Source organism: Crocuta crocuta, unplaced genomic scaffold (genome assembly GCF_008692635.1).
Source record: "Crocuta crocuta isolate KB4526 unplaced genomic scaffold, BGI_CrCroc_1.0 scaffold762, whole genome shotgun sequence".
In the NCBI taxonomy this organism is placed as follows: Eukaryota; Metazoa; Chordata; class Mammalia; order Carnivora; family Hyaenidae; genus Crocuta; species Crocuta crocuta.
In genome coordinates this window covers 243,318-257,560 of record NW_027529524.1, presented here as the reverse complement: position 1 = coordinate 257,560, position 14,243 = coordinate 243,318, and the positions used below count along the sequence as shown (strand labels likewise).

Below are 14,243 nucleotides of genomic sequence, written 5' to 3'. Positions count from 1 at the left end.
CACCTGCAGAGACCATGGCTCCTTGCTACTTTACAATTTCTGCCCTTTTTGGGAGGTGTCTTCTATTTTTCTTAGTGGCCTGGGAGGGGCTGGGATGTTTCTGACCCAAAGGCCCAGTGTGGGTGGTATGTAGTATTTCTCCAGTGTTGGAAGGTAAAATGGGAACTGGTGGAAAGCTTAGGCGTCTCCTAGGCTCTCTCGATGTCTCCTCATCTGTTCCTTCAGCTTCTGGATCTTGAGCACCAGGGCCTGTGCTTCCCAAGCCCCTTCTTGCCCTTCCAGAAGGGCCTGGTACAGCTCCAGCTGCTGCTCCAGCAACTCTTCAGCTTGGGCCAGCTCAGCTGTGGGGCGGGGCCAGGAACCCTGAGTAAGGGGGCAGAAGGGAGGGAGCTTAACCCCGGGAAGAGGGCTGAGGCTTGCTGGAAGTCAGGCCTCTGCCTCCCGCGTTTCAATCCCATTATATTGAGGTCATCTGTACTGTGCAGCCAAGGTAGATTTTGGTCTTGGGGTTAGGCCTCTGGGGGGTAGTTTGTTCAGGGGCTATAACTGAACTTGTACGAGGTAGGATATGGGGTCATGAGAGGAGAGGACTGGTAGTTCCTCCACCACCTCCTCCCCTCCACACCCCCTCCCCCCAACTAAGAAATGATTAACTGTTAGGTGAGGGGAAATTCCTGTTCAAGGACTTAATGGACTCTGCAAGGAGGGAGTGCTGTGGAGAGAGGGAGCCCTAAAGTCTGGGGTGGGGTAGGGGTGGGGAGGGTCCTGGGCATCTGGGAATTGGAACCAGGATACAAGCTTAGGGGTGGTGGCGTATATTTGCAGGACTGTGACAAAATCAAAGGGATTCCTCCATGCTGGCCTCCCCCCTTGTCTGTCTCCACTCTTGGTGACACTTACCTTTGGGGGTGACGTCCTCTTCTCACTGCATGTGGAGCTGGTCTGCTCTTCTGTGCTTGCCTTAGGGCTCTGGGAGCAGCACCTCTGGGGCCCCAGGGGCCAGGAGGGCAGAAGAAGGCGACGGCAGCAGCATGAGAGCCAGGGCAGAGGGAGGACCATGGCTAGTGTAGCAGGGAGCTGTGCGAGCCGCCCAACAGCTACCAGGAACTGGCTCCTTCCCTCCAGGCCTTGGCCTCGCTTCAGTGACTGGCCCTGCCCCTATCTTCACCTCCCTCCCAATCTGGCCCTAGAGAGTCTTCCTGAGGTGAAAACATTCCTGCTAGTTGAGGCAGAACTTGCTTTAGAACACTGGTGCCCAGCCTACTAAGACTTCTGTTTTTCCTAGCACTAGGTCTTGAAATCATTTCAGTTCTGCAAGGTGCAAGTTACATTGTTGGTGTGCAGGAAACTGGCTCAGAGGGTTTCATTCAGGATTCATTCAGCCAGTACCTATTGGGGCCCTCCCTGGGCCACATGTGCTCAAGGTCCACTGCTGGTTGGTAGAAAAGCCTGGAGGATTAATGCCCAGCCCTATCTGATTTGAAAGCTCATAGCTTGGCTTAAATATTGATTACCCCTTTCTTTCCTTTTTCTCCTTTTGCTGCCCAGAATGACATTTTTTCTTGTCTGTTGTGCATTACATGTTATAGGGATTTGCATTCTCTGATAGTTCTGGGCACTGTTGTGTCATTGTACCCTTGGCTCCCAACAAGAGCCTGACACTGGTAACAGGTCTCAAGCTTTGTTGAACTCGTGAGCCCTCCCCTCAAATCTATGAGAACAAAAACTGTTCATACACCACCATGTACATGTGATGTGAGCATTTATACATGTTGGTTTTCCTGCAGTATGTTCCGAAATGTCTCGTGGCTGGAGGGCATAGCCACATACCTGTGGGCAGAGATGGCTCATAAGGGAGTGCGTGGTCCCAGTTTTGATCATCTGGGAAAAAGGTAGACTGTCAGGCAGAAGAAAGTATCTCGGAAGACAAGATGGCTGGAGAATGGACAGCTGCTAGCCAGTTCACTATCTTTATGACATCATGCTGAATTTGGAGGGAAAATGGCCTCTGCCATAGCATGGGGATCCAGGAACAGAGAGGTTGACTTTCCTGGAGGTCAGTGGCTCTCAAACTTGGGGTGGTGGTGGTGGTGGCTGAAGCAACTTTAGATGAGGCCAAAGACCCCACATTCCCCATTAGCTGACATGTTTCCACTTTTAAGTGGGAAAAGAACCAAGAACTTTGGTAGGATTTGAGGGGGAAAAGAAGTTTCCTCATATTTCTTAGTGATAGGGTTATGCATGATTCATATTTGACTTGCAGTGTATGCATGGCTTAAGGTCTTTTTAAAAATTTTTTTAGCATTTACTTATTTTTGAGAGACAGACAGAGTGTGAACAGGGGAAGGGCAGAGAGGAGACACAGAATCTGAAGCAGGCTCCAGGGTGTGGGCTGTCAGCACAGAGCCCAATGCAGGGCTGGAACTCACGAACTGTGAAATCATGACCTGAGCCGAAGTTGGCCGCCCAACCAACTGAGCCACCCAGGTGCCCCAAGTCTTTTTTTTTTTTTTTTTAATGTTTATTTTTGAGAGAGAGACCGAGGAGGGCAGAGAAATGGAGACAATCTGAAGCAGGCTCCAGGATCTCAGCTGTCTGCACAGAGCCCGATGCAGGGCTCGAACTCATAAACTGAGATCATGACCTGAGCTGAAGTCAGAAGCTTAACCGACTGAGCCACGCGGGTACCCCTTAAAGTCTTAATTATTAGAACAACTAGAACACAAGAGGCCAGAGGACGATGCGGGAGAAGAAGGGGAAAATAGCTGGGGAGAAGGAAGGAGGCAAACCATGAGAGACTCTTGAGTGCTGAGAACAAACTGAGGGCTTATGGGGGTGGGGGGGAGGGGAAGAAGGGTGATGGGCATGGAGGAGGGCACTTGTTGGGATGAGCACTGGGTGTTATATGTAAACCAACTTGACAATAAACTATTTAAGAAAAAAAGAAAAAAAAACACACACACAAGAGGCCCAAACTACTGTTGTTATGGCTGTGGGAAACTATCCAGTATAAGGTTAAGCAAACTGCAAGCAACTAACACTGAAGCTAAACTAACCACATTTATAAATTAAAAGCAAGATTAGTAGCCATTAAGAAAATACAATAAGTGAAACTTCTGTAAGACAATCTAAATGATGCACTAATAGCAAAATATCCTTTTGAAAATTAGGCATCTGAGTTTCTAATTTAGGTTATGAACTCCAAAATGGATTAACCTCCAATAATTTACAGTGGGTGGGCCTAAAGCCGAGTTAAAATAGTCTATGGAGGGGCGCCTGGGTGGCTCAGTTGGTTAAGTGTCTGATTTCAGTTCGGGTCATGATCTCTCAGTTTGTGAGGTTGAGCCCCACATCGGTCTCTGTGCTGACAGCTCGGAGCCTGGTGCCTGCTTCAGATTCTGTGTCTCCCTCTCTCTCTGCCTCTCCCCCTATCATGCTCTGTCTCTCTCTCAAACATTAAAAAAAAAAGTCTATGGATTTGGGTTTTATTCATCTGTGAGAATTAGTATAAAGGAAAGGCTGGCATTTGAGTCAGCTCAAATCTATTGAATGAGTTTAGGAATTCATAGTCATGGAAATGAAGGAATGAAGATAAATATATGTAAGCCAGACTACCTAATTTTATATTACTGTGTGTATTTGTTTTTGTTATTCTTGGGTATCTCATAATGTCTTAGTAGTCTTTTTCCCCTTTTATAAGAAAAGGCTCTATGTCCAATAGACAATCAAATGAAAGTTGGGCCTGGATTTTGCAGGAGGAGCCTGTCTTCAGCCAAAGACAAGCAGAGGATTATGGGAAGCATCATCCACGAGGTCAAAGGGCTACAGAGCTCCCTGAGGTCAGTGTGCTGATATTGCATGCTTACCCAGCAGATTGGCAGGACTGAGGTGACTGATATTAATTACTGTACCCTTCAGCTCTTCTGGAGGTGGGTACTTAGCTGCATTCAGTGAACTTACAAAGTTCACTGAACCTGCTGGGCAATTTTTGTTCCTGTCATACGTGATCTTCAAGGTTATTGGAAACACTTGTTTAAAGTTCTTTCTGCCACACTTCTCCACTATAAGGTAGTAACTTTGCACTTAGTAGTAATTTTTTTCTTTCCATATTCTATTCTTTGGAAGTGAGTCACCAAGTCCAGTCCACAGTCAAGGGGAAGGCAATCAAGCTCCACCTTTTGGAAAGGGAATTCTCTTCATATGTTACTTGGAATTATTCTGTAAGGAAGATTTGTCCTTTCTCTCCCTATTTTTATTTTTTTAATTAAAAATTTTTTTAATGTTTATTTTTGAGAGAGAGACAGACAGACAGAAAGAACACGAGCAGGGGATGGACAGAGAGAGAGGAAGACACAGAATCTGAAGCAGGCTCCAGGCTCTGAGCTGTTAGCACAGAGCCCGATACGGGGCTTGAATCAATAAGTCATGAGATCATGACTTGAGCTGAAGTCAGACACCTAACTGACTGAGCCACTCGAGTGCCCTGAGTTGTATAAGTTCTTTATGTATTTTGGATACTAACCTTGATTGGATATGTCATTTGCAAATATCTTCTCCGTTTAAGTTTTGTTGATTTTTTCCCTTCATTGTGCAGAAGCTTTTCATTTTGATGAAGTCCTAATAGTTTATTTTTGCTCTTGTTTCCCTTGCTTTAGGAGACATATCTAGAAAAATGTTGTTATGGCCAGTGTAAGAGAAATTATTGCCTATGCTCTCTTCTGGGATTTTTATGGTTTCATGTTTCACATTTAAGTCTTTAATCCTTAATTAATAGAGACAGTGAGCAGGAGAGAGAGGCAGATGAGAGAGAGAGAGAATCTTAAGGAGGCTCCCATGCTCCATGTGGAGACCAATGTGTGGTTTGAGCCAAAATCAAGAGTCAGACGCTCAACCAACTGAACCACCCACGTGTCCTGGTCCTTAATCCATCTTGAGTTTATTTTTGTATATGGTATAAAAAAGTGATCCAGTTTCCCAATACCATTTGTTGAAGAGACTGTCTTTTCCTCATTGCATATTGTTACTTTCTTTGTCAAAGGTTAATTGACTATATAACCATGGGTTTCTTTCTGGGCTTTCAGTCCTATTCCATTGATCTATGTGTCTATTTTTGTGCTAGTACCATACTGTGGGTTTTTTTCATGCTGTTTTGATTACAACAACTTTATAGTAGAACTTGACATCTGAAATTGTGATATCGCCAACTGTATTTGTCTTTTCCAAGATTGCTTTGGCTTTTCAGGGTCTTCCTTGGCTGCGTACAAATTTTAAGATTGTTTATCCTAGCTCTGTGAAAAATACTGTTGGTATCTTGATAGGGATTGCATTAAATCTGTAGATTGCTTTGGGTAGAATGGACTTTTAAACAATATTTTTTCTTCCAATCCATGAGCAGGGAATGTCTTTTCAGTTTTTTGTGTCCTTTTTAATTTCTTCCATCAATGTTTTATATTTTTCAGAATATAGGTCTTTTACCTCCTTAGTTAAGTTTATTCCTAGGTATTGTATTATTTTTGGTGCAAATATAACTGGAATTGTTTTCTCAATTTCTCCTTCTGCTGCTTCACTATTAGTGGATAGAAATGTGACAGATTTCCATGTCACCACTCTAATAGTGGCACTTGTCCCATTACTTTACAATGATTGTCAACTTTGCATTATTTTTTCCTCTACATTTCCAATCACTAACATACTGTGAAGGTTTCTTTTTCAAAGATGGCCATCTGTAATATCTTACCGTCTATCTAGAAGTGGGGTCTAATTCCCCTCTTCTTGAATCAATGACTTTTGTTTTTGAGAGAGAGAGAGAGAGAATGCACATGAGCAGGGAAGGGTCAGGAAGACAGGGAGAGAGAAATTCTTAAGCAGACTCCATGCTCAGTGCAGAGCCCAATGCAGGGCTCAATTTCACAACCCCAAGATCATGACCTGAGCTGAAATCAAGAGTCGGATGCTTAACTGACTGAACCATCCAGGTGCCCCATCAATGACTGGCTTTGATGACTAGAACGCAAGAAGGTAACACCGCTTGACTTCTGGGTTTCTGACATAAGATGCCTTGTGATTTCTGACTTGGCTGCTTGAGACACTCCCTCCTGGAACCTAGGTGCTGAGCTGGGAGCAGCCAAGCCATGTGCAGAGGCAGGTGGAGGAGAACCTAGATCAAACTGCCAGTAGCCCCAGAAAGCTCCCAGCTCATGACAGGACTGCCTGCGGCCCATGAGAGAACCCTCTTTAATGTTCTGGACCACGTGGACCTCTAGATGACTACAGCTCCAGACCATGCCACAGGGAGCAGAAGAGCTGCCTGCTGAGCCCAGTCAATGCAAAGAATGAGAGCTAAAAAAAAGGGATTATTTGGGATCGCTACCTAGCAATAGATAACAGTAACACTTAATATATAATATCACAGTAATACTATTATTATGTTTTTATTCATTGTCTGTTTTTCCTGTCAGACTGTAAGCATCAGGAGAGCAGGTGTTTTACTGTTTTGATTAAATGACTGCCCAGGCCTAGAATCATGCCTGGCACAGAGGCACTCACTGAATATTTGTGAATAAATGAATAAATTTTGTGACCAGTTTCCTTAAAGTGGGCCTGGGACTGAAAGAGAGAGCTGAGTGGTGTTTGGTTTTGGAGGTTGTCTTGGTCTGCTTGAGTGGTTGTCACAAAATAACAACATTGCGTGCCTTAAACAACAGACTCTCTGGAGTCTCTATAAGGACCTTCCTTAATCCCATTCATAGGGGCTCTACTCTCATGAATTGAACACCTCCCAAAGGCCCCACCTCCAATGTCATCACACTGGGGATTAGATTTCAACATTTGAATTGGGGGATGGGGCATCCACCAAAGCTTTGGGTCATTGGTTAGGATAGAAATGAGATTTAGGACTGAGGATGCATCATGAGCTTCTAAGTTCAGGATCTGGGGGGTAGCAGAGAGCAGGGCCTTAGGGGTCCAGTCTGAGAGTCTGGGCACTTGGGTCACCAGAGAGGAAAGATGCAGGACCCCAGACTCCTCGGCAGTGAGTTATGGAGGGTATAGGGACCATTACTGGGAAATGGGCGGTCAGCACCCTGGGTCCTATTGCTGATGTCCTTGTAGCTCATATTGGTGTCCAGCCCACACTGCATGTTTGACACACGATCCTCAGGGGCCTCTCAGCTCGGTGCACAGGCCCTGCTTGTCATAGAGGAGGAAGGGACAACTGAAGGCCATGACAACTGGCTGCTCTGGTCTGGGCTCAGCCATGGTCACGAAGTATTAACACAGGGAATGTGACCCTGAAAACTCTGGGAATTTGGGATCAGAGTTGGTCCCTACAGGCCTGGCACCACATCTGCCATTCATTCTCTATGGTCCGGTACCCAGAGAGCCCTCTGCAAACACAAACAGGTGTTCCTTAGGCCAGCCCTTCCCGTGCCACGTGTTCCCTTGACTCCTTCCCTCCTTGTAACATCTTCCCCTCTCATGTCCTTATTTATACCCTAGCCTCACTCCCTCAGGGGGATCCTGCAGACTTCTGCGTCTCATACTTCATGACACAATCTGAGACTTACTGAACCAGACCCAAAGGCAGCGGCAGAAGTGACAGGGACTCAGGAATCCTAGGTCCCATCTTTGGAGACAGGGAACCCGTTTTCTTTGTGGGGTCCATCCCAGACCTGGGAACCAGCTGCTATTGCCTAGAGACCTGTCTGTGCCTGAGGGGCAGAACCAATGGTCACTCAATGGAAACATCTATGGAAACATCTTGGTTATTTTGGATTTTGGGAAACATTTTGCATCCCAACCTGACACAGATAGGAGCAACTTCTTGTGTTCAAAGCCCTCTTCTGGTGCTGAGAGCAGAGGGAGACCCTGGGAGGTCCTGGCTGAGCAAGACAAAGGAGAGTTGGGTCCTCATCCCTGTGACCACGCAGGGGCGCTGCTGCAGCATTGTGCCTGAATTCGAACGAAGCAGCCTGGCAAGAGTCTGGGCAGTAAGTTGCTCAGAAGAGGCTGACGGGAAGGCTGGGCGTCATCAGTAGGGGAGTGAATCAGCTTCTGAGCAGCCCTGGGTGCCACAGGTGTCCAGGTCAGGAACGGGGCCAGGATTGAAGGAGAGGAGAGCTCAAGGAGCCATGTGCCATCTCTGAGGTTTGTGCTGAGGTTTCCACCTCCCCACTAGGACTCCTCTCTACAGCTCCTTGATGACAACACTCAGGAAAACCGAAAAGAAACATTTTCTTTTCCTACTTCTTTTCAGTACTCTTCCTTGATAACTTTTTCTCAGGAAGGATACATGAGAAGCACTTCCTTCCCTGACATTCTCTTCCAGCATCCTCTTTGAGAGGGCCTCCCAGCACTAGCCACCACATGTCGTTCCTCCCTCCGGCCTCCCTCTCCCCCCTGGCGTGCTTTGCCTTTGTTCACACCCGGTTCACCGATACACATTTTAAAGTATATTTCATTGCTTATTGTCTATCCCTCCTTGAGAATATAATTTTTATGAGGACAAGAGTAGAGATTTTGGTTGTTCACAGCTGTATCTCCATTGTCTTGAAAGTGCCTGATTGTTGAATTGAAAACATTTAGTGAGTGACTGAATTAGTGAATGCAGGTTCAGACTGACACACTCACAGACATGCACACTGCTACATACCAACACACAGACACTGTCACTCACACTGACACATGCACACAGAACATGTAACGTCACTCCAGCCGGTCTTAAGGGCCTACTTCAAGTTTAACACACACCTTACTGAGGCCCTTGATTTGTAACAGAACTAATTTAACTAATTTTCTTGGAACTTTGCAGACAGTTGGCCTTGAGGAATGAAGAACCAGAACTTTCCCCGGCCGCAGAGGGCAGCAAGTCTGTTAGAAGCTGCCTTGGCTTTATGATTAGCCTAGCAATTCTTTTAGCAAAATGTTTCTTCTTCTTCTTTTTTTAGGTCACACAAATGATTTCATGACCTCCCTTTGCGTATCTGTAGACCTGGCCCTCCCTTGCAAAAAGAACAGAGTTCTCCTGCACTTCATGCAGCAAGAACCAGACCCTCTCACACAACCCCCTCGCACTGAGACTGTTTGGAGCTAGCACCATCAAGTCTGCACGGGGTCAAGACATGTTGCAGGCCACTGCATTCCCTTTGCTGATTAAGTACCTTGAGCCCCTTTGAAAACCTCTGGGCCAGGCAGAAACCTCAGAGCTGACTTTTGTTCAAGAGTCCTCCTTCTCCCTGGGTTGCTGGCCTCCTGGGTGAAGTTCAAATTCCTTTCCAATCAGAACTCATCTCTTGAGTAAAGATCTTTCAGGCTACCAGCAGCTGAACTTGGGTTCAGTAACACACACACACACAGACACACACACACACACACACACATGCACGCACACACTCAAAGCCTAATTTGCATTCCACATTATGTTGTGAACATGTCCCAGGTCATTATGCATGATTTAAAAAATTTTCTCCAGATTACTGTGAACATTTCCAATGGTCCCTAAAGTGTGAAAGAATGGTACCTACCACCCCAGACTTAATCAATTTAATATTTTCCTCATATATGTAATACACTGTATTTCTTTTTTTAGTTTTTAAAATTTATTTTATGTTTTGGCAATAAATTATATTTCTGTAATTTTGCAGAAATATTTGAAAATTACTTGCCAACATCAAGACTTTTATCCCTAAGTACTTCAGTATTCATCTCTTAAAAATTAATTTTTTTCAGGGCGCCTGGGTGGCTCAGTCGGTTGGGTGTCCGACTTCGGCTCAGGTCATGATCTCAAGGCTTATGGGTTCGAGCCCCACGTCAGGCTCTGTGCTGACAGCCAGCTCAGAGCCTGGAGCATGTTTTGGATTCTGTGTCTCCCTCTCTCTCTGACCCTCCCCTGCTCAAACTGTCTCTCTCTCTCTCTCTCTCAGAAAGAAATAAAACATTTAAAAAAATTAATTTTTTTCACTCAATATTGTGGTACAGTTCTCTTACTTATTCTCCAAAAGTCTTTTATTTGGAGGACAGGGGAGCTCAGCGTTTCTTGTGCCATCCCTGAGGTTTCCGTTTCCTCCAGGCAACCTCTCTCTCCAGGTCCTTAATGGTAACAGCAGGAAAACTGAAAAGTAGAAACATTTTCTTCTATTCCCTACTTCTCAGGTTTTTGAAATGTAGTTTTTTATTTTTTTAAAAATAGTCTCAATGTTTATTTTTGAAAGAGAGTGAGCAGGGAAGGGGTAGAGAGAGAGGGAGACAGAGGGCCAGAAGCAGGCTTTGCTGGGGCTTGAGCTCAGGAACCATGAGACCATGACCTGAGCTGAAGTCAGATGCTTAACCAAATGAGCCACCCAGGCACCCCTGAAACTCAGTGTTTTTAAAAAAATAAAATCATCTAGGGGCACCTGGGTGGCTCAGTCAGTTGGGCATTTGACTCTTGATTTTGGCTCAAGTCATGGTCTCGGGGTCCTGGGATCAGGCCACATCTGGCTCTGCACCAAACTTGAACTCTGCTTGGGATTCTCTCTCCCTCTCTCTGCCCCTCCTCCATGCTCACTATAAATAAATAAATAAATAAATAAATAAAATCATCAGCAACCAAAAAGAGAAGGGTTTAATTTCTCGTGGCCCATCAGATCCCTCAGGGATAGAGTTTAGGTCACATTCCCTAAGTCAGCCACAGGGACACCCACTCCTGTGCCCTGAAATCTATAAAAACATTTGTGCAGAGGCCCTGCATCCCACGGGCTGTTCCCAGCCAATGACTGGTCACAGAGGGACACTAGGCAGGCTTACTTCTGGGATGCTGCTCTGATAGCTAACTGTGCTCGAGGACTCCTCACAACACTATGTACCAGGAACAGCTTTATTTCTTAGGAATACAATGGACAAAAATAGACCAAAGCCCCTGTGCTCATGTGCCTGACATTCTAGAGGATTCCCAAGAGTGAGACGGTGCCACTGGAGCATTTTCAGTGAACACACAACACGACCTGACTCACATTAGCAGGATCACTGACCCCTGTGGGGAGAAGAGCCCCAGGTGGCAGGTCATGGGGTGGCATCGGTGCCCCAATCCAGGAGGGAGAGGGTGGTGGAGACGAAGGGGAGGAGAGGACCTGAAGGATGAGAGAGACAGAGAGAAGGGCTGCAGACCCAGTGTGAGGGAAAGAAGCAGAGGGAAAGAATTCTAAGTAACGGAATTTTCACATTTAAGTATGTTCTTATATAGATTTTTAAATAAATCTATATCTGCAGGGCTTAGCAAGATATTCTTTGCATCTAGTATTTACTATATTCTGGGGGCTGCCCTACACAGGGCTCAATCTCATGAACTGTGAGATCATGACCTGAGCTGAAATCAAGAGTTGGACACTTAACCCACTGAGCCACGCAAGCACCCAAAGAATATCTAATTATTTTTTTATTTAATGTTTTTAAATTTTATTTCTGAGAGAGAGAGAGAGAGAGAGCGGGAGCAGGGGAGGGTCAGAGAGAGAGAGAGAGACAGAATCTGAAACAAGCTCCAGGCTCTGAGCTGTCTGTCAGCACAGAGCCCGTTGCAGGGCTCGAACCTACGAACCGTGAGATCATGACCTGAGCCGAAGTCGGACGCTTAACCAACTGAGCCACCCAGACGCCCCAAGAATATCCAATTATTAAAGTAGTGTGTGCAGAAGGCTTGTGGAAGGTGAGATTTGAAAGGGAATTTGAGGTCTGTTTGTAGGGAGCTGGGAATATGAAACTAAAGAATTTGGGCTTTAATTGGGAGCCACGAGAGTTGTGTTTTTGTTTTTTTGCAAGTGCTTCTTAAAATTAATGTTTTTTACTTTGAGCTAATTGAAGATTCATGTGCAATTATGAGAAATAATAGAGATCCTGAGTAACTTACTCAGTTTTCCTTAAGGGTAATACCTTGCAAAACTGTAGTCAATATTAAAACCAGGATATTAACATTGATACAATTCACTACTCTTATTCAGATTTCTCCAGTTTTACTTGTATTCATCTGTGTATGTACCACAAAACCTTGGTTTGCAAGCATAATTCCTTCCATAAACATGCTAATAATCCAAAATACTTGTATATCAAAGCAAATTTCCCCTTAAGAAATAATGGAAACTCAGGTGATTCATTCCATGACCCAAAAATATTCATATAAAAATTATTACAATACTGTAATATAATACAAAATAATAAAGAAAATACAAAATATAATGAAAAATAAACAAATTAACTTGCACTTACTTTTGAAAACCTTCATGTCTGGTGTGAGGGAGACAAAAGAGGGGAGAGTGATTGTGTAGGATGACTTTCATCATCGCTAACAGAATTACTGCTATCTTTTGGCTCAATGGAATCTTTTTCTGCACAGATGTCATTGTATACACTCCCATGGATGTTGACTACAATACAATATTAAGGAACACTTGTCATATATTGTATTTAATGTAACGGGCAATAAGGCAGCAGAGGAAAGGTTCTACATTTGTAGGCAGCCTGACCTAGAATGAAGCAAAGCAATCCTAAGCTTGATCTTGTATGGAAAAGCAAAGGACTGTCCATAGGTACTTTGAAGGGACAAAAAAAATACACTAATTCCAGTTGTGGGCACCTTCCAATGTTCTGAAAAGTCACTGATTTCTGCCAAAACACCATGGTCTGAGACTGAGCATCCAACATGGGAGACGATCCCCACAATTCCATGAAGACAGAGAGAGAGAGAGAGAGAGAGAGAGAACCATTGGCTCATGTGATGTTCAGCGTCATGTACATGTATTGCAAGACATTGCTTGTTTATCAAGTTAAAATTTATTAGAAAGTTTGCTCATCTTGCGGAACACTTGCAGAACAAGTTATGCTCAATCCAAGGTTTTACTGTATTTAATTTTTTTTTTTTTTTTTTTTTTTTTTTTTTTTTTTTTGTCTGAGAAGGAGCTCACTTTATTGGGGACAGAGCACTGCACGTGGCCAATAGATGAAGGCAGCCCAGTGGGCATCCTACACATCATGCTCAAAAAGGTACACAGGAGGTTTTGCTAAGAAAGACCACCTGGAACATGGGTTCCTCTGGGGAACTTCCCCAATCTTGTCGCTCCAAGGAGTCGGCACACTCCCGACTATTTCCTTGAAGGCAAATGTGGTAGCTACAGGTGGAGCCCCCGCAGGGGTGCCTTCTTGTTTTTCATAAAGAACATTTTCTTTAGATTTTTTGAAGTCTTCATTTGTTACTTTCATTCTATGTTCTTTCAAACCATCAGACCAGCTTCTGTACAGATTGCCTTGACGTAGGTCCCAGAGAGATCATCTTTAGCCATGATCAGTTCATCCAGGGTTACATCATTGGCCAGTGTCATCCTGCTTGTGTGGATCTGAAAGATGTGCTTCTTTGGGCAGGGGGAGCTCGATTGTCCTGTCAATGTGGCCTGGTCTGATAAGTGCTGGATCCAACGTTTCTATTCCGTCTGTGGTCATGATAACTTTCACGTCACCCCTTGAATCAAATCCATTCAACTGGCTCAACAGTTTCAATGAACTCATTGTTCATTGAATTTCTCCCTCACCACCAGAATTTGAGTCTATCTTTTTGTTCCAATGGCATCAATTTCATCAATAAACATGATGGATGGTGCATGTTCTTCCGAAACTCGAAACAATTCTCGAATGAGTTTGGGCCTATCACCTAGGTACCTCTGAATAATTTCAGAGCCAACCACTCTTTTTTAAAAAGTTATTAAAAACAAATTTTTTAAATGTTTATTTTTGAGAGAGAGAAAGAGAAACAGAGTGTGAGTGGGGGAGGGGCAGAGAGAGGGAGAGATACAGAATCCAAAGCAGGCTCCAGGCTCTGAGTGCAGAGCCCAATGAGGGTCTCAAACTTATGACCCACAGGATCATGACCTGAGCCAAATCCAGAGGCTTCACTGACTGAGCCATCCAGGTGCCCCTAGAGCCAACCACTGGTAAGAAAGTGGCTGAGGTTTGTTTGCTACTGCTTTGGCTAATAAGGTTTACCTGTGCCAGGTGGACGATAGAGAATGACCCCTTTGGGAGCTTTATACCCATCTCTTCATAATATTCAGGATGACTGAGGAAGCTCCATAGATTTCTTAATTTTCTGGATTTGGTTGTCCAATTCCCCAATATCAGCATCGGTTTCCTGGGAGTGACTTTTCTTTCTTTCTTTCTTTCTTTCTTTCTTTCTTTCTTTCTTTCTTTCTTTCTTTCTTTCTTTCTTTCTTTCTTTCTTTCTTTAT

The 14,243-nt window shown here is 44.5% G+C and overlaps 1 protein-coding gene and 1 pseudogene across 1 annotated transcript; both read right to left on the bottom strand.

Moving 5' to 3' along the window:
* Positions 1-177: 177 nt before the first annotated feature.
* Positions 178-1,059, bottom strand: MCCD1 (mitochondrial coiled-coil domain 1). The gene is made up of 2 exons (XM_077760850.1): positions 901-1,059; positions 178-363 (listed from the first exon to the last, which is right to left on the bottom strand). The coding sequence occupies exons 1-2, from the start codon at positions 1,057-1,059 to the stop codon at positions 178-180; spliced, it is 345 nt and encodes a 114-aa protein (XP_077616976.1).
* An 11,928-nt stretch (positions 1,060-12,987) lies between these two features.
* The window catches only part of LOC144228949 (26S proteasome regulatory subunit 4 pseudogene), a 5,542-nt pseudogene continuing 4,286 nt past the window's right edge, over positions 12,988-14,243 (bottom strand).